This window comes from Poecilia reticulata, chromosome 16 (genome assembly GCF_904066995.2).
Source record: "Poecilia reticulata chromosome 16, P_reticulata-male-v2, whole genome shotgun sequence".
In the NCBI taxonomy this organism is placed as follows: Eukaryota; Metazoa; Chordata; class Actinopteri; order Cyprinodontiformes; family Poeciliidae; genus Poecilia; species Poecilia reticulata.
Genome location: NC_088845.1, coordinates 18,441,796 through 18,461,331, shown reverse-complemented (window position 1 = coordinate 18,461,331; position 19,536 = coordinate 18,441,796). Strand labels below are relative to the sequence as shown.

Here is a 19,536-nt window from a genome sequence, read left to right as displayed (position 1 = left end):
ATATTAATGATAAAATAATAGTCAGTGCAAAGTAGCCTGCAAATTCTTTGGTGGGGGGTGGTGAGGGACCTGGATAAAGGCTAGGGGGGCGCTGGCCAGCATGGACATTTCCTGAGGGATGATTTGGACAACCCAAAGATCCAACACCAGAACCAGTTGGACTGACAGGAAGCCAGAGGAGAGAGACGGGGGAGGATTTGGCTGCAGCAACGCCAAGACCGAGTGGGGGAGAGGGGCAAGAAGGAAGGAACAACCTGAATCCACATCAACCACTGTGAAGGACGACCTGTCTGTAATGTCCATCTAGATCACGACTTTAAATCTGAAACAACAGAGCAACAGTGAGCAGCAAAACTTCACTTTACCAAGTATCAAGTACTTCAACTTTTGACACCAAAGAGGACAATGTCCAGAGCAACAGCTAGTTTAGATGTTTCTGAAAGGCTCTCCACTCAAAGAACTATTGCTGGTCCACTGTCGAGTGACCGAAGCAGAGAGTGAAGATTTATACTTTTATGACAGGAGGTAACAAATCCTCCTGAGCAGGCGATCAGTGTTCCTGTTTCTACGCTTTACCTACTTTCCAGATGGAAAATCTGCGCTTTGTTGGGTTTTGAACGGACACTTATCTATACCTTCACTTCACTAATCTAATTTTTTTTGTTTTGTTGGGTTTTCTAGAAAACACATGAAATTGGATAGCTTAATTATGATCATTCTTAGTTGTTTGACTCCTAAGGATGTTTAAGAGTTTAGAAATTCATTCTTCTAGACATAAGAGAAGTCGATTTAAAATTAACTTTAATGTGTGTAAAAGACTCATGTGTTGTCTCTGCCTGGCAGAGCTTTCCATCCAGAATTGCTTCATGATTGATTGTCCTGCAAGCTCTCTGTATTGTGCATAATTCATAAATAAATCTGATTGAGTGATTTTACCTGAACAGTGCTTGGTAATTTTTTTTCCACAACAATGGACAAAAACATTAAAGGCTCTCAAGTAAAAGGCGTGGCAGTTTTAGCTAATGTTGGACCCATGAGCCAATGCTAACATTAGCATATTAGCCTGCACAGACTTTTATGCGTCATCTTTTCAAAGAAAAATTAACCTGTAACCATATATGCGAGTAGTAAAGGCATACATGACACATGAAAATGTACTGAAGACGAATAACTCGCCTTTAAAGAAGCTCTGTTTCTTCCAATGGAAGCTTCCCGCACATTACTGCGCATCGCTGAGCTGAAGCATTCACTCCAGTGACAAAAATAGTCAAATCCAGTTTACTCAAAATATCGTAGTCTTGTACTTTTCTCAAGCCAAACATGTACATTGCTCACATTACTTGAGTTGAATGAACAATTTAGTGAGACTTGAGTAAAGCATACAAACCTAATTTAAGTAAGAATAGGTATTGCCTTTTACAGTGTTCTAGGCAAGTGCGTAGGAACGAGTCTGTCATTGGGGGCGACGCATATCGGAAACCTGACAGATCAGTAAATATTTTGAGCAGAAATGTCAAACAATTATGCCATCATCACATCAGTAATGCGTTACTCTAATCTGACCCTTGTTTCAGTAACAAGTATTCTAACACGTTACTATTTACAATCCAATAATCAAGATTCCAGGATGAACATTCACTTTAGCATTTGCCTCACAACTAGCATGCTACATACTCTGGTAGCACAGACAGGCTACCAGATTCTGATATATCTTATTGGTCAAAAGACATTTGATTATTGGTCAAAATGCACTGATATAAATTGACTTGCAGTTGAACTGGTTCCATTTCTTTCTAAAACCAAAGTAAAAAAACAAATAATAAAATAGAACTCGGCAGTTTTAAACTCAATACAGCAGTTTGACCAACAAAAATAAAATCTAAAAAACAAGTTTTGTTCTTCTTGAACAACTCTTTGAGCAACAATTTGATCTACAAAATAAATAAAAATGATGCTTTTCACATCTGACACCTTAGCTCCTCACTGTTAACTCAGACTCACTTTCCAGCCTTGCATTCAGTAACTTAGCAAACATGAGCCATAAAAAACACTGAGGCAAAAAGCCTAAATGTTTTTACTCTCCTGTCATTTTTAGCCGCAAACATTTAATTAAAAATATCTACAGATATGTTTCTGTCTCTGCCTCCCTCTGACTCTCTGCAACCTGGTGTTCCTGCATGGATTCATGGATTTACAACAGACACTACAGTAATTTACAGGATCAGAATGTGAACTAAATATAAAAAGTATGTTTTCATCATACAGAATGAGAATTTAAACAACTTCATTTTCAGATGTATACATTATTATACATCTCAACTCTATTTACTTTGTAGCAAAAATTTTCAATTTATTTTTAAACCTCTCCTCAAGCACTTTTCTTATTGTCTCATGTAATTAATATAATTTTTATATAATTAATATAATTTTTATATCTTCACACTCTGAAACTCCAACTGGCTCTCCTATGCCTGATCTGCTCCTCTCATAATAAAATAATTTAGCTTATTTAATCGCTCTGCTAATGCGCTGTAAAAGCATGCGAGTGGAAGATTTTAAAATTCTTCGTAACTGAGGTGAAATTATTGGGGGGGACGAATGTGACTCTCTTCAATATTGGGGCGGGGGGACATGTCCCCCCGCTTCCTACGCCTATGCAAGTGACGCTAAAAGTTGGATGAAGTCCCCACCGTCTGTGAAAGCGAAGCGCTGCTGATTTTACATGTCGCCATATCTTATGGTTTATGCAGCTATTATATAACTGACGATTAGACAGACATCTTCTCCCGCTCAGAGGAAACCACTGCACATGTCGGGAGCTTCACGTGCGAGTAAAGTTGGAGGCGATGGGTGACAACAGACACTAAGTCACGTTATTGCTTGGATTTTACGGCGCCACCTTAAGACACTGAACTTCACATTTTAACGGGAAAAAAAAAGCTCAATGCGACTTGGATGTAACGAGTAACGCGACACTTTTGTAGAAATGTAGTGAAGTAAAAAGTACAGATACTTACTGTAAAATGTAGTGGAGTAAAAGTATAAAGTACCCATTATTAAATCTACTTAAGTACAGATACACGAAAATTGTACTTAAGTACAGTAACGAAGTACATGTACTTCGTTACTTCCCACCACTGTAAATGGCACAAACGCTGAAGTTGCGTAGCTAATTTCGGATTCCAGGAAAATATTCCTCCCATTTGTAAACCACCGGAGTGAATCAGACGGATTACAAAAAAGGGGTGCAAGTCCAGCTGCAGTCTGCTTTTATTGGATTTTCTGCATTCATCATGCAACTTGTCTATATATGTAAAAGGGGGAAAAAAAAAAAAACATGCTTCTTATGTGTAATAATCTGCAGCAGCTTATGTGCATCACTAAGTGGTATCCTCCACATAGAAGCAACATGGTTTATTAAACTATTACATGCAGAAGTGTCAAAATATGAGTTTAGATATTTTAGACAACCTGGGAAAAAAAAGAAAAAAAACATAGCACTTTGGAAAAAATGTTTACAACATAATGCATGAACAGCATTCATACACACAAACAAGAACGTAAAACAAGAACGATACTGCTGACTGAGAATGTTCCACCTCAGCATGAACCGGTTGCAGACGTTTTAAAAACATGCGCTCTCTAAAATCACAAAAAACATTTTCTCATTACGCCCCTTACTAGGGTTCAAAGTCAGTTTAATGGAAAGATAGAAAACATGTCTGGCTGGAGTTTTCTCCAGTTGCCCATGCCTGGTTCCTACCGACAGGATCAACCGTACGCGATAGTAACGGAAGAACACTTTGAGGTTTACCTTTACGCAAAAAAAAAACAACAAAAAAACGGCAAAACACAAAAAAAACTGTTACGATTGAAGCTGTGAGACAGTGAGAGCAAACACAAGGCAACGTCTCATATAACAAGTCCTTTCCTGATACAGTTTGCTTTAAGACATTAGCACCAGCAGTTACCTGAATAAAGAGCTTTAAGTGATGAACAGTATTTGTTAAAGCAATATTTTAGATAACAGATTAATTGAAGTGCTGCCAACTGAACTGTGAAGGCTTAGAAAAAAAAAAAACACATCAGGAATGAAAGATTGACAGAATAATCACGCGCCAGCTTTAAGGTGTCGTAACAGTTTCAGACACCATTGATCAGATTGGCCTCTTCCTCCCTCTGTTTATCCACCGCTCGGCACATTGCCTTCAGGAAGCTTTCGAGACTCACCGATGGCGTCTGCCACAAACAAAATGAATTTAAAACAATATCCATGCCATTTCTTTGTTCTGCAAAGCCACTAATTAAATGCTTACCTGCACAAAGAGGGCATGAGCTAGAAAGGGTAATTTCCTGAGCGCTCTTCCACTCAGACCTTTGCTTTTTCTGAAGAGGAGAAGCAAAACATGAGCCTCTGGCTGTTTCGGTGAATGTTATGACAAGCCTAGCTGGTGATTTAATGTCTTTCGCGTTAACTGGATTTGGTACTCACACAGCGATGTTCCTCAGCTTCAGACTGTGCTCAGAAACGTCGCTCCTAACAAAGCCCATGGTTTCCAGCTCGTACATAGTAAAAAGCTGCTGCCTGGGGTAGATGATCTGGCACTGGATGCATGAAAAATAACAGACTTTCGGATTATCTGTTAGTTTCCAGCGGCCGCTTTTGTAAAAGTGTTGGTCAAAAATGAACTGAATATCACCGTTTGTGTCCCACAGAAATACTAAACTGAGATTTTCACACTAGCTCTAATATTTAAAATTCCTTTCTTGGCTACGTATGCGCACGTTTTTCTGTCTGTTTGCTTGTTCTCTTTTCTTAAAAAAACTTGTTTGAAATAAATAAATAAATAAATGCAAACATAAATCTATTTCACTGGGTTTTTGTTGACGGACCGCCACAAAGCGGCACATGTTTGTAAATTCAAAGAAAAATGATACCTTGTTTCAGCAAGGACACAAATCTAAAAAGTGTGGCGCGCTTGTATTTTCAGCCACCCTAACTCTGAGTTCCCTAAAATAAAATCTTAACCTCATCTGCTTTAACGTCACTATAAATCCAGCTGTTTTGTGAAGGGCTCAGAGGTTTGTTGGCATCATAAAAAAAACAAACATACACACCAGAGGGAGCTAGAAAGTGATGACAGCTCATAGACCTTTACTCTATCCGTCATCTAAAAATTAGACAGAATATGGCACACGAAAACAACCAAAGATAGATGTACACCTAAAGAAGAACATAATTAGATGGAGACAGGAGGTCAATGGTTACTCTGGAGGAGCAGTAGAAATCCACAGCTAATGAGGGATATTGTGTTGACATGGCAACCATTATGGCCTATAAGTATGAATACAGATGTCATACGTTTGAGATTATTTATGAAAAAATGCACAATTTTGCTTCCATCTCCAAATCAGGTGCTAATTTATGTCGTCCATCACGTAAAGTTTTATAAACCACACCAAGGCTTGTAAGAAAAAAGTTTTGAGTATAATTATTTTGTAAAAAAAAAAAATAAATAAAACATTTTATGTGCAATTTGCTTGCTCACTTTCATCAGCTCTTCCAAACAGGACAGATAGATGTTATAGATGCCTTTCTCCGACGGAGGTCCGATGTACTGCTTGATGTCGGCTCTGTCCACAAACGCCAGGTCGATCTTCTCGGTCACATTGGACGTCGTCAGGATGACCACGTTGGGATACCTGCAAAATTAGCCCACCAGTCAACACAAGACAAAAAAAGATGAGATTGAATCTTTGTGAAAGTGATATTATAAAAATAAAACGTGAACTTTGAAGAGGTCTTTAAACTGCTTTCTGACCGTTTGATTTGATCCAGCTGTGTGAGAACGGCGTTGACCACTCGGATGGCATCGGACGGCTCTGTTCCCGCCTGGCAGGCCTTCCTGGCTGCTGTCAGGCTCTCCACCTGCATCATCAATCCCATAAAAGGTTAAAAGGAGAAAAACAAATAACAGAACAACAGGTGAAACATCAAGCTGCCTCGACTGCCACTAAACTGAAGTGAATAGATTTCCATTTCAGGTTATTTCCCATGAACTAGATTTTACCTCATCAATCAAAACAAACACCAGAGCGTCTTTGTCGTCAATCAGTAGTTGGATTTGCTGAAACATCTTTGTGACCAGCTTACCGCTCTGAAACAAAGAAACCAAGATTAGCAGCTGGAAAGAGAATCCGGTTTCAAATATCTTTCAAACGAATTTTCCCAACAAAGAAGCCAGGTGTACCTCTGAGAACCATTTTGAGAACAAACTATGACTGTTAATCTCCACAAATTGGCCATAGGTGTACCTGTAGGGCGAAGGGTGTATTGTGAAATGAATGGAACGGGTGTAGCAACAGGTGAAGTCGCAGTTTCACCGAGATGATGGCCGTCTTACCGACTTGACAGCCTGATTGACAGTTTCTGGGCAAGAGCTTTGCAGAGCGATGTTTTCCCTGTGCCCGGAGGTCCTGAATGTGTTCACAGACACAGAGAGACGAATCAGTCAAATCACACCGGGGATCCGACGACGTCACTCAGTACGGCTTTGAAATAATTTACCGTGAAGAAGCACGACGCGGTTCCAGGAAATTAGGTTGCTGTCAACATTTTTATCTGAGAAGTAAATTGTTGTTGTGACATAATCCAAAAGCTGAAGAAAAACAACAACAGGGATTTCAAAAAGTGATATGATGGCAAAATTGCATTACAATTCCTCCCTAGTTTAGAGCTCTGATTGTTTACTTTACCTTGGTTTTCACTCCTGTTTCATATACAAGACTCTCCCAGATCCCATCAAATTCAGCTATTTAAAGACAAGGCATATAAAACAAGATTTAGATTAGATTGAATCTAAACAACACAACATATTCATCTTTCCCACATTATAAAAATGGTTCTTAGAAAGACGACCTTTTCCGAGTAAGCCAAGATGTTTTTTATAATGCTACTTTTATGATACAAAGGCTCATGATGGCTTATTTCGATAAATGTCCATTAATTCCAGATTTCCACAAGAGCAAAACAAGGAAATAATCTGGCTGATTAATTCACTTCATTCATCAAAAATCCATATTTTACTAAAGCGTGACACGATCACGCATCACAACCACGTCGACATATTTTTGTAAGAATGGGACTTTTCCACATATCGAGTAAAATGTCTTATATTAAATAACTCTTAAACTGACTAATGCAAATATTATTTGGTGGAAGAAAAAAAAACCCACATGAACCATCTCACAAGTGCCACAATTTCTGGCATGCATGGTAGTTCCTGCTGCATAGATGTTCCCCTGGGGTTTAAATATACCGTGACACAGAAACTCATTTCTCTTAGCCACTCTTCAAAATGGGAAAGACGGAACAAACCATTCAAGTGAAAAGACTTATGTTGCCCTTTAACAGTCATTTCCTGACTATAAAGTCATTTCCTGACTATAAAGTCATTTCCTGACTATAAAGTCATTTCCCATGTCTACAATCTAAACAATATTTAAAATATTTTTCTTATATTTCTCATTCAAAGGACACTTGCTAAAATTCCCAAAATGCACGAACCTTGTAAAACTTTTGCAAGATCACAATAAGTGCTGGGATTAAAAGAAAAAAGGGGGTAGGGGGGTCAGGCAAAGTATTAACAGCAGGGGTGCTATTAAGTGTGGCATGATTTTGTTAAAAATAATTATTTTTTAATGTGGAATATCCCCCGCATTATGCTGCTGCAACAATAAAATGATTTGTTTTAAGGTTTTTTAGACATCTTTAACAGGGTAGAAACTATTTATAGAGATATGAACAGGGTAGAAACTATTTATAGAGATATGAAATCCTGAGTTAACTGCAGCCTCGCAAAGAATAATAAACCTTTTTAAAACCATCTCTTATACTGGACAGGGGTGGTAATTAAAAAAGCATCTGTATTTTTAGGTCATCTTTAGTATAAAAAAACGCATTAAAGTATAAAAAGCAAAATTTCTCCACCTGCTGGCAGGAGCCAGTGATTAGCTGCTGAAAGGTCTTCATCCTCTTCCAAACTGAGCCTGCTGGGTCCTTCCTCATTCAGAGTGAAGACATGAATGGAGACGTCACAGCTCTTTAAATCGAGGGGCTGTGCATAAAGTAACAACTATGTAAATACAAAAATATCTGTGCTTCACTCCACTTTAAAAAAAGTGGAGTGCTTCACTCCACTTTTAAAACAAAACAAAAAAAGAAACAGAAAAAAAAACTATCAGAAATGCTTAAATAACTAACCTGTGTCGTCTCCTGAAGATCAATGACCACAGAATCCACATGCTTATGCAGGAATTTGTCATCAAACTCGGTCCATCTGTAGTTTCCAAAAGTTGTGCTGTGGCGATTCAGCAGCGCCTGAACGTGCATCTTCACTTCAGACGGTTTAGCTGTGCTGAAGAGGAAATGAAGGATGAAATCAACGTACTGCAAGTGTGACAAACTGTAGAATCGATCATGTATGTTTTGCACATATCAGACACCAATACGAAGTTATAGAGCCAATCAAGAACTTACTATAAGTAAGTGAAAAGATAGTGTGTGTGTGTTTTTGGTTTAGTCCTTTCACACACAGCGGCCACCAGAGTGGACGGCGATTTAAAAAAAAAAATAAAAAATGCATTGTGGGCTTTTATAGTTAATTTGCAGACAAGTAACTTCTTTGGACCCTACTATGTGACTATATACACTGCCATCTACCGGGCAGGTAGTGTAAGTACACAGGTTGTGTAGCACCCTCAGGAATAATAAAAAAAATAAGCACTTATCCTCGTAACATAAAACAAATCCTTTACAATTTTAACAACATTTTTCCTTAATCCTAGATATACTGAAATAAAAATTGTAGAACTCTGGTTTTACTACTGTGACAGTATTATTTACAAAAAATACTTTAACAGCAATAGCATTCTCTAAAAGAAAAAAGGATGATCAAGTAAAAAAAAAGCAACTCTAGAGATCAGAACTTATAGATGTCAAAAGCAAGGCCTGGAATATATATAGTGACGTGAAAACTAGAGCTTCACAATATCAGAAAAATATTTGATTTCAACAACACTGAAAATTGTTTTCAAAAAAATATTTTTTTCTTTTATCAATATACAACGTCTCACTACTTTCCATGAGTTTCAGTAACTGAACCCCAAAAGATAAAAATATATTTTTACCATTCAAATGGTAATATATGGTGTGTGTGTGTGTAAGAGTTTAGATGAAGAGCTGAGTAAGAGAGGGATTAGACAAGTGCATGAAGAAAGAATAAACCAATATGTCAGGATCAAGTTTATATTTCTCATTACACTAAACCAGTGGTGTCTACTGCAAGTCCTGAATTACCTCCTGTATTTTTTTTTTAGTTCTCTCTCTGATGGTATTAAAAGCCTCCTCAGCATGTCAAAGCTCTTCTTAGGCCTTTTAATGAACCATCATTTAATCCATGTGTGTTAAACCAGACCGATCTTGTAAAATCTTTTTGGCACATATTTAAAGTTTTTGTTTGTTTGTGGTCCATTTGTAAAGCTATAATGTATGCAGGAAGAAGGGAAAGGACGGGCATCTTGCTAACTAAACATATGCCTTGATGTTGACTCTTAAGTGTGGTAATGAGGCTGGTGGCTCTGATGTTTCACCTGATATCCAGCTCTTGGCACTAAAGAACTCACCTAAGAGATTTAACATGGACCTCCACATGGATGTTTTGGATGGGTGTCACCTCCATTCGGTCGCCTTCCATCCTCGTACGACGGCAGAAACAAGATCCAAATTCGGAGATTTTCACATCAAAGCTGTACAACTATCAAGATATTCACGAAACCTCTTCACACCTACTGCGTTAGCTAACTAGCTGCTAACCTATGCTAACTCTAGCTCAAAAGTAGCACGTTACAGAGGGTGAGAAAACCGACAGTCAAACTCAGCGCGCCGGTTTTTAAGGTCTTCTTTAATGGCGGGTGACATCTAATGTTAAGATGCATTATCGCCATCTACTGTGCTGGAGTGTGGACCAGAATATTTCTCTCTTTTTTTTCTAACCTCAAGTCCTGCTTCTTTCGAAAATGTTGCTTTATTTATCTTATTATGTTTAACTAATATCTTATTCATTCTTAATGAATAAGAATAAGAACATCATATGTCCTAATTTCTTGTTTTAACTTTTCTTTACACTTTTCACAATGAATTATTACATGGTCCACTGTCTCCATGTCCATACCACACTCATAACTACCTGTTTACCTATCAAATGTAAAGTTTTATTTAATCCTGCATTTCCGAGCCATAATCTTGTCATTACTACTTGTTCCTTTCGATTTCCTCCAATAATTTCCATATTCCCCACTTTCTTTTGTGAAATAAATGACTACCTTTAGTTCTCTATTAATCTATATTTCTTAATGAACCTCTGGTCTACCTTCACATATGGAAATAACCACAAATGTGTAATTGACTAAGGCACAGCAGTACAGTATCTCTTTCCCTGTTTCTCCGTTTCCCTTGCACATTTATTTGCTGCCCATGCAAAACAGTCTAGTTTAGCTTTTCCACTCTCCCAACAAAGTCTCAGAATTCTTACTGCTGGATGATGTTCTTCTTTTTGTCCCTGCAAACTTGCCCAATAATTCAGCATAATTTGCTTATGTCTTAAACATAAAGGAATCTCCCCCATTTCCACCTGCACTACCAAAGATGGAGAGGTCTTCAAAACTCCACAGCATAATCTCAAAACCTAATTCTGAACTACTACTAATTTATTAATCATTGTTTTCGCAGCCTGCCTAAGTATTACACATTTATAATCCAACACTGATCTTATCAAGACAACATAAATATTTTTTAGCTCACTTTTCCCCAATCCAATCCTGGTGTTTTTAACACCGGAAGTACAACAGCGTTTTAACGGTTTCACATCCGCCTCCTTCTTCTTCTTGCTAACACATTAGCTTGTTTCAGCCAACTAGCCAACAGTGGTAGGATAACGGTAGTAAACACAAAGCCTTCAACTCTTTTCTCAAAGATATGGGGAAAAAGCACAAGAAACATAAACCGGAATGGATTACAGTAGCTGGTACGCTTTTATATCATTTACCATTAGCTTTATGTGGTGCGCTTTTGTTTTAGCTTGCTTTTCATTAGCCGCTACTGTTATCAAAAATTGTAAAATGCAGACTCGCTTAAAATTAAAGTTTTATATACTAACACCACGAAAATATTTTAATTAAGTGATATTGTTTAAAAAAATACAAAGTTTAAAATGCTACTTTAGGATCATAATAATATAAAAGTAAATTATTGTAAATATGATTAAAGGAAACATTTTGATGATCAGGTTTTACAAAATCGGTCTGTGCTTTATACGTCTAAAATTAGTGTCGCTATACAGTGCAGTTGTTTTTTGTTGTTTTTTGCAGAGAAAAGGTAATATTTTAATGAACTAATAAAACACATTTATAACTGAGTAAAAATAAACTTTTCACAGTATATGTGTTCGCCTGCTTGTAGACGCACCGATTAGAAATTTTATGGCCGATCAATGAGTTTGCTGCTACCGATTTTATCTCCATTTTCTTTTTTAGGAATAAAACATTTAACACTATATTTGTACTTTATTCATAAATTGAAAATGTAACTATCTTGTTGAAATATTTATAGAACAAAGTGCTGGTTGTTCAAAGTTAATCTTCTCTCTCTAAAAATCTACAATCAATCTTATGCAGAATCTGAGGAGTAAACCATCATTCTTTACGTTTTTACAAGACTGATTATAGCTCGCTTTTTCCCCCCTTTTCTTTCTTGCACCTAAAATCATCATATTAGATTACACTATAGTCCTGTTAATGTATGCCTGTTTTGGTTGTAGACTTTGAGGACAAGGCTCTTGAGAAACCCCTCAAGATCAAACTCAAAGTTGGAGGAAGCGAGGTGACGGAGCTCTCTGGCTCAGGACTCGACTATGACGACAGGTCAGACCACGAGCGAGAACGACACAAAGAGAAGAAGAAAAAGAAGAAGAAAAAGTCAGAAAAAGATAAAGACAAGTATGTGGATGAGGAGGACAGAAGGCGACGGAAGGTGAGTATGCAGAAGAACAGCGCTCCAGAAGATAAACTCATGAACTGGTTGTTGGACAAACACATTTTTTAACTCAACAGGAGGAAAAGAGGAAAAAGAGGGAGCGAGAGCAGAATGAATCGGAGGCTGCAGCTGCTGGAGCTGCTGGCACGGCCCCCATTGAGCCATTCATTCTGTCTAAAGCCATAAGCATTGGGTTAGAGGTGGGATGACACAACCTGATGACATTGTAATAATCACTTTTGTGGAGTCACTTATATTCAGTTTCTATCTCATCAGCCAGAGGAGACAAAAAAGAAAAAAGAGAGGTTTGAAGTAGATACTGAAATGGAAGAGTTTCACAGTGTGAAGGGGGAGGGGGAGCAGCCGGGAGACAGACCAGTCAGAGCATGCCGCACACAGCAAGGCAAGACTGCATCTCTACCCTCTCCTCAGAAGAGTTTCATCACATGCTAGTAAATCTGTTTTTAAAAATTGTATTTCTTTATGTTTTCCCAATGCAGAAAATGAGTCCACTCCTCGCCAACAACTGCTGGAACACTTTTTAAGGCAGCTGCAGAGGTGAGAAAGCGCTCATTTGCTCTGATTTCTACGTCTCTCCAGGGAAACTTCTGTTGAGGTCTAATAACCTTTCAGTTGACGCTGAACAAGGTCTAAAAACATCCGTAGTGGCATAATTTCACCCACAATAATAGAAGGTGTGGATGATGCTCAGACTGAAAACATACTACTCTGAGGTTCTTGTTTCTGACGAGCTGCGCAACGCCACACGTGCACTTATAAATAAAACACTGTGTTAGTAGATCACCATGAACACAACCTAGTTTCCTGCTAGTAAAACAGGTTTAAGCTCTTTGCTGTTTCCAAATTTCACATTTGCATACCGCCTCATCTCTGGTCCAGTTTGCGCATTACCGAAATTATGACGCATGCTTTTCTAAAGACCTGTTTAAGTTTTGGACTGTCTTATAAACCCACAAAGGGGTTGAAAAAAGTCAAATTTGCATTTGTGCTTCTGTCATGTGGCACCAGCTAAATAATGTGCTGCTCAATAAAGAACACTGTTTTCACCAGCTGCCTATTTTTCCATGTACATATTTATAGCTTACATGAGTAATTGACATCTAAAAACACACTGCATCAACTCTCAAACATGGTGGTAATAGCATCATAATGAGGGCTTGTTCCACAACCAGTTTTGCCTGTGCATTCCTCAAAGGTGGATGGAAGAAGAAGAAGGGTGACTTCCAACTTCTTTATCTTCTCCTCAAATCAACAGCTACAAAAATGATTCCAGGCGCACATCAAATCTGGTTTTGGAATTGGTAGCAGACAAGCATGAATCTTCTGAAATGGTTCTACCATTAACACACCTGTAAACTCCTGAACTCATCCTAAAGGACAGGTCTGAACAGTTTAAAAACTCTACCAATTCAAATATCCTGCCAGTATTATTCCGGAAGTTTGTTGGTGGCTTTGTTGTTATTGTACTAACTTTATAGAATCTTAGAAGTGATCAGATACGGGCTTTCCACTGAAAAGTAATTAAATCGCTGCTTTACCTAAACGTTGTTGATTTACTCTGCCTCTCAGGAAGGATCCCCATGGATTCTTTGCGTTCCCGGTAACAGATGCGATTGCTCCTGGCTACTCGTCGATCATCAAGCATCCCATGGACTTCAGCACCATGAAAGACAAGATCAGGAACAACGAATACAACACAGTGACTGAGTTCAAGGTGACATTACACTGATCATACCTTGAAAATGAGTGATTAATTAGTTTGAGAGTATCAAGTTGAATGAAATTTTGTGTCATTTTTTTTCTATAAACCTTTTCACCTTCAGGCGGACTTTAAGCTGATGTGTGACAATGCCACAGTGTACAACCGACCGGAGACGGTCTACTACAAGGCTGCCAAGAAACTGCTCCATACGGGATTCAAGATGATGAGCAAAGTAAGAAGTTACAAACACGGAAAACAAAAAAAAGTATTTTTTAATAAATGTAGAATGACTCGTGCAGCCCTGTCTAATTCAGATGTAGATTTTCACTGAAAGGCAGAGGAGCAAACAACATTAATTGTGTGCACAACTTGAGTCATGACATAAATTATTTTAAGAAATCAGAATATGCAACCAGTAGTAGTAATGGAGAAACATCACTGTGCATTCATTTTAACTTTAGTCATAAAATTATTTCAGTGTGAATATAAAGGCAGTTTATAACATCCATTTAACCCAGAATGCATGTTTATGGATTAAGAGTACCCAGAGAAAAACCATGCATCTACAGATAGAATATGCACACATTTTGAACACAAGAGGCAGAAACTTAGGCGCTAAAACAAACTGTTCAACTTTTGTTCCGTTTGTCCAGGACCGACTTCTAGCCTTGAAGCGCAGCATGTCTTTCATGCAGGACATGGATTTCACGCAGCAGGCAGCCATTTTAGGAGATGAGGACCTGCCTGCTGATCTCCCTCTCCCAGAAGCGACCCCCCTCCAAGTGGAATCTACCAGAAAGCCCAAAAAAACACCAGTTAAAGACATTAAGTACGTCACCAGGTGTTTTCCTAACATGTACTGTGATGTTAGGAAAACCTTCTTGTCTAGAAGAGCCCCAGTGGTTTTTTTTAAAATTGTGTTTCTCTATGAATGTTCAGTGTTGTGATGGAGTGACATTGTATCTGTTTCCTCAGCTACCTGTTTGAACCAGAGGGAAACGCTTGCAGCCTGACTGACAGCACAGCAGAGGAACATGTTCTGGCTCTGGTGGAACATTCTGCAGATGAAGCTCGGGATCGCATCAACAGATACATGCCAAACTCCAAGGTGTGCCACGTTAGCGCCTGCTAATACATTTCCAAACATATGTAATGGTTCATGGTGTAATCTCTTTTATATAAGGTGGTATGATTACTTAAAGCTGTGTTGTTTGAAGAACTTTTTGGACTAAATCTGTCACCGCTCTTTGTTTTCAGATGGGTTATTTACGTAAAGATGCAGATAGCAGTCTACTGTATACCGTTGTAAACCAGCTTGATCCTGATGCTGAAGGTTTGTTATTATTCTACATGTTTTTTGGGGTTTTTTTTCATCTTCTCTACATTGACATGATTGGAGTTTTTTATTTAAGAAGCTAGATATTATCTTTTTCTTTTTTTTCATTTTGCAGAAGAGGAGACCCATAAAGTTGATCTTAGTTCTCTTTCAAATAAGCTTCTGCCCGGTTTGACGACATTAGGGTTCAAAGAGGATAGGAGACATAAAGGTAGGTCAGAATGTTTTGGTTAATTTTATTCATGCATGTTATTTATGATCATTTTATTGGAATAATAACTTCAAAAAAGGTACTAAAACTACAGTATTTCTTGCTGTTTAGTGACATTTCTCAGCAGTGCCTACAACATCCAGAGCCTTCAGAAGAACTCCGTATTTCCAGACCTGCAGTCTGATGAGACCGACATGCTGTATTCAGCGTATGGAGATGAGACAGGAGTACAGTGTGCTCTGAGGTAGTGGAAGATGATCAGACAGTGACAAAAAATATTTTTTGTTCATGAGCTCTTTAGTTAGATTGAGGTTTGTTTTTGTTTTTCTTCTTGACTTAAACAGCGTACAGGATTTTGTGAAAGGCTGTGGAAGTGTCACCAAGCGCTGGGTCGACGACCTTCTGGACAAGATGACAGGAGGCGATCATTTAAAGGCCGTCAGTCAGATTCGACAGGTGCTGCAATCTGACTGAAACTTTACTTGTTTTAAAATGTCTGATTCGTTTGGTAAATGTTTACTATTTGCAAAACTTATTTTATATTTCAGAAAAGAAACATAATGTTGAAACCTGATGAAACCAAGTCCAGCATCTGTGACATGCAGGTATCCTGACATTAATCTGTTTTCATTAATAACTTTATATTTTGTTTTAGAAAACCAATTGGTGACTCACTCTGGCTCTTTTTTTACTTTGTTTCTTTTTTATTGTTGTTGTTGTTGTTTTTTATTAAGATGTCCGACGGGACTGGCCTTGGTGAGAGCAGTTCAGTGCTGGACTTCATGTCAATGAAGAGCTATCCTGATATGTCCCTGGACATTTCAATGCTCAACCCATTAGGTGAGTATCCTTCAATCGTATGTAAATATATTCATATGTACTTGTGTAAACATACTTTAATTATTGTAACACAAAAACATGAGAGATCATCTCCCTTTGCTGGGATCAGATTGTGATTACTACCACCTCAATCAGAGCGAATCTGATTACTGGTCAGATTAGTTCTGATAGGTAATTAGCAGGTAAAATGCTAAAGCAAATGCATCAAAGCAACAATTTTCCAGCCATTCAGTCAGTTTTTGAGTCAAAAGAAAATCAGAGAAAAATCTACAGTATGATTCAGGTACGAGGATAATCCTTAAATATCTTGATTTTTTTAAAATTGGATTCTTAATAGTTTGTAACGCTATGTCCAACACTTGGGACAAAAAGAAAATCAGAGTTGGCTATTCAGACGACAAAAAAATGAAAGATATTTATCAGGAAAAGCCTGTTGTGTTAGTTTTTAATCATTTTTAGCAAACAGCAGTAAAACCTGCTTATTAAATCCTAAATGTCTGAATTTATATCCAACTATTATGCTTTTCCTGTCAACCAGATGTACAATTGGAAATTAGAAATTTGAACATTGCATCAGCCTTGAGCGTGAGTTTATGTTATTATATGTTAATATATATATGTTAATATATTATATTTTATATTGTAAAATATAATATAATATAGTGTTCTTTATTGAGCAGCACATTATTTAGCTGATGCCACATGACAGAAGCACAATATATTTATGTTAATATATCTTATTAGATCCAATAAGCACTTAAGAAATGAAACAGACTGTTCAATCTCAGCATGTTGATCATTTAGTTAATATTGCTGTTGTTTGGGCATTACATACTTCTGCTTTCATGAGCCACGTCATACTTCGATCAATAGATGGGTAACAAAGGACTTCTAATAGTATCCTTTGTAGGAGAGGCACATCTATCAACCATCACCTGTAGTATTCATACACCCCCTTAGTTGTATTCACAACAGAACATCAACATGCGTGAGATGCAGCCTCGATTGGTTGTGGATTCCAAATGTTTATAAAGTAGAAAAATAACATTTGGTGTCCTAGTATTTGAATGATTTCATGCTCACTTTTACATCAACAGGTAAAACAGTAAAAAAAGAGCCAGGGAACGAAGAAGGACTCCAGCACTATGATGACACTGATAAACTCCTGCAGGAGTTCCAGGAGGCTCAGGCTGAAAGAGTCTGCTCCAGACCTTCATCCAACCTCTCCTCGCTTTCAAACGCCTCCGAACGAGACCAACACCACTTAGGTATGTGCAAGATGTGAAACCTCAAGTCTTTAGATTATTTTAAAAGTTAAACCTCTTAAAAATTATGTTACCTTGAGTGTATTGTCAACTCTAGTGTAGTAACGAAAAAAGAAAAAAAAACTTTCCTGCATCCACAGGGAGCCCATCACACCTGGGTGTCGGGGATCATACAGAAATGGTTCACGATCCCTATGAGTTCCTGCAGTCTCCAGAACCAGAGGGCTCAGCCAACAGCTGATCACATTCACAGACGAGTCGTAATGCTGATATTAACAGCACCGGTTTCATAGTGATCGAACACGACCGGATCCTCAGATTTCTTAAAAAGCCTGAAAATTAATGTACAGACTGTATTGTATTTGTGTTTTGTATCAAGGAAACCTTCAAGAATAAATACTTGCAACTACATTCATAAGTGTATGAAGGTGTCCCTTGCATTTGTGTAGCGTGCAAGTCATTTTAGAAGCTTATAGTTTCACAGTTTTGAGAAAGCAGAGCAGATGTAGAGACACAGTAATTTTGTCCTCAGATTTCACATTTGACGGCATTAAACTGTGTCAAACGTAAGGACAGGAGACCGAAATGTTTCACTGGACAGAGGCGCCAGCACATCTCCTGACCCCAGTATGGACAAGGGTGTAAGAAAATGGATGGATGGATAATTATATATATATACACTGCTCAAAAAAATAAAGGGAACACTTTAACAACACAATATAACTCCGTAAATCAAACTTCTGTGAAATCAAACTGTCCACTTAGGAAGCAACACTGATTGACAATCAATTTCACCAGCTGTTGTGCAAATGGAATAGACAACAGATGGAAATTATTGGCAATTAGCAAGACACACTCAATAAAGGAGTGGTTCTGCAGGTGGGGACCACTTCTCAGTAGCTATGCTGTCTGGCTGATGTTTTGGTCAGTTTTGAATGTTGGTGGTGCTTTCACACTCAGGTAGCATGAGACGGACTCTACAACCCACACAAGTGGCTCAGGTAGTGCAGCTCATCCAGGATGGCACATCAATGCGAGCTGTGGCAAAAAGGTTTGCTGTGTCCGTCAGCGTAGTGTCCAGAGGCTGGAGGCGCTACCAGGAGACAGACCAGTACACCAGGAGACGTGGAGGAGGCTGTAGGAGGGCAACAACCCAGCAGTAGGACCGCTACCTCTGCCTTTGTGCAAGAAGGAACAGGAGGAGCACTGCCAGAGCCCTGCAAAATGACCTCTAGCAGGCCACAAATGTGCATGTGTCTGCACAAACGGTTAGAAACTGACTCCATGAGGATGGTATGAGGGCCCGACGTCCACAGATGGGGGTTGTGCTCACAGCCCAACTCCGTGCAGGACGCTTGGCATTTGCCAGAAAACACCAGGATTGGCAAATTCGCCACTGGCGCCTTGTGCTCTTCACAGATGAAAGCAGGTTCACACTGAGCACATGTGACAGATGTGACAGAGTCTGGAGACGCCGTGGAGAGCGGTCTGCTGCCTGCAACATCCTTCAGCATGACCGGTTTGGCAGTGGGTCAGTAATGGTGTGGGGTGGCATTTCTTTGGAGGGCTGCACAGCCCTCCATGTGCTCACCAGAGGTAGCCTGACTGCCATTAGGTACCGAGATGAGATCCTCAGACCCCTTGTGAGACCATATGCTGGTGCGGTTGGCCCTGGGTTCCTCCTAATGCAGGACAATGCTAGACCTCATGTGGCTGGAGTGTGTCAGCAGTTCCTGCAAGATGAAGGCATTGAAGCTATGGACTGGCCCGCCCGTTCCCCAGACCTGAATCCGATTGAGCACATCTGGGACATCATGTCTCGCTCCATCCACCAATGTCACGTTGAACCACAGACTGTCCAGGAGTTGGTGGATGCTTTAGTCCAGGTCTGGGAGGAGATCCCTCAGGAGACCATCCGCCACCTCATCAGGAGCCTGCCCAGGCATTGTAGAGAGGTCATACAGGCACGTGGAGGCCACACACAGTACTGAGCCTCATTTTGACTTGTTTTAAGGACATTACATTAAAGTTGGATCAGCCTGTAGTGTGTTTTTTCACTTTAATTGTGTG

The 19,536-nt window shown here is 38.9% G+C and overlaps 2 protein-coding genes across 3 annotated transcripts; one reads left to right on the top strand and one right to left on the bottom strand.

The window, feature by feature from the left end:
- Positions 1 to 3,252: 3,252 nt before the first annotated feature.
- On the bottom strand, positions 3,253 to 13,740 carry trip13 (thyroid hormone receptor interactor 13). Of its 2 annotated transcripts, none has more exons than XM_017309212.2 (13): positions 13,651 to 13,740; positions 8,264 to 8,417; positions 7,991 to 8,117; positions 6,757 to 6,812; positions 6,569 to 6,659; positions 6,405 to 6,477; positions 6,252 to 6,315; positions 6,072 to 6,158; positions 5,823 to 5,929; positions 5,550 to 5,703; positions 4,493 to 4,605; positions 4,317 to 4,386; positions 3,253 to 4,239 (listed from the first exon to the last, which is right to left on the bottom strand). In XM_017309212.2, exons 1-13 carry the CDS (start codon positions 13,692 to 13,694, stop codon positions 4,144 to 4,146), a joined length of 1,236 nt encoding a protein of 411 aa, XP_017164701.1. In that variant the 5' UTR covers positions 13,695 to 13,740; the 3' UTR covers positions 3,253 to 4,143. The 2 variants fall into 2 exon arrangements, with proteins under 2 accessions (XP_017164701.1, XP_008430772.1); XM_008432550.3 differs by lacking the exon at positions 13,651 to 13,740 and adding an exon at positions 9,685 to 10,828.
- On the top strand, positions 10,914 to 17,889 carry brd9 (bromodomain containing 9). Its single transcript, XM_008432549.3, has 17 exons — positions 10,914 to 11,084; positions 11,877 to 12,088; positions 12,169 to 12,291; positions 12,368 to 12,494; positions 12,592 to 12,649; positions 13,682 to 13,826; positions 13,936 to 14,046; positions 14,468 to 14,643; positions 14,790 to 14,922; positions 15,072 to 15,147; positions 15,266 to 15,361; positions 15,473 to 15,605; positions 15,706 to 15,817; positions 15,910 to 15,966; positions 16,096 to 16,201; positions 17,299 to 17,469; positions 17,607 to 17,889. The coding sequence occupies exons 1-17, from the start codon at positions 11,036 to 11,038 to the stop codon at positions 17,705 to 17,707; spliced, it is 1,986 nt and encodes a 661-aa protein (XP_008430771.2). The 5' UTR covers positions 10,914 to 11,035; the 3' UTR covers positions 17,708 to 17,889.
- The last annotated feature ends 1,647 nt before the right edge of the window (positions 17,890 to 19,536 follow it).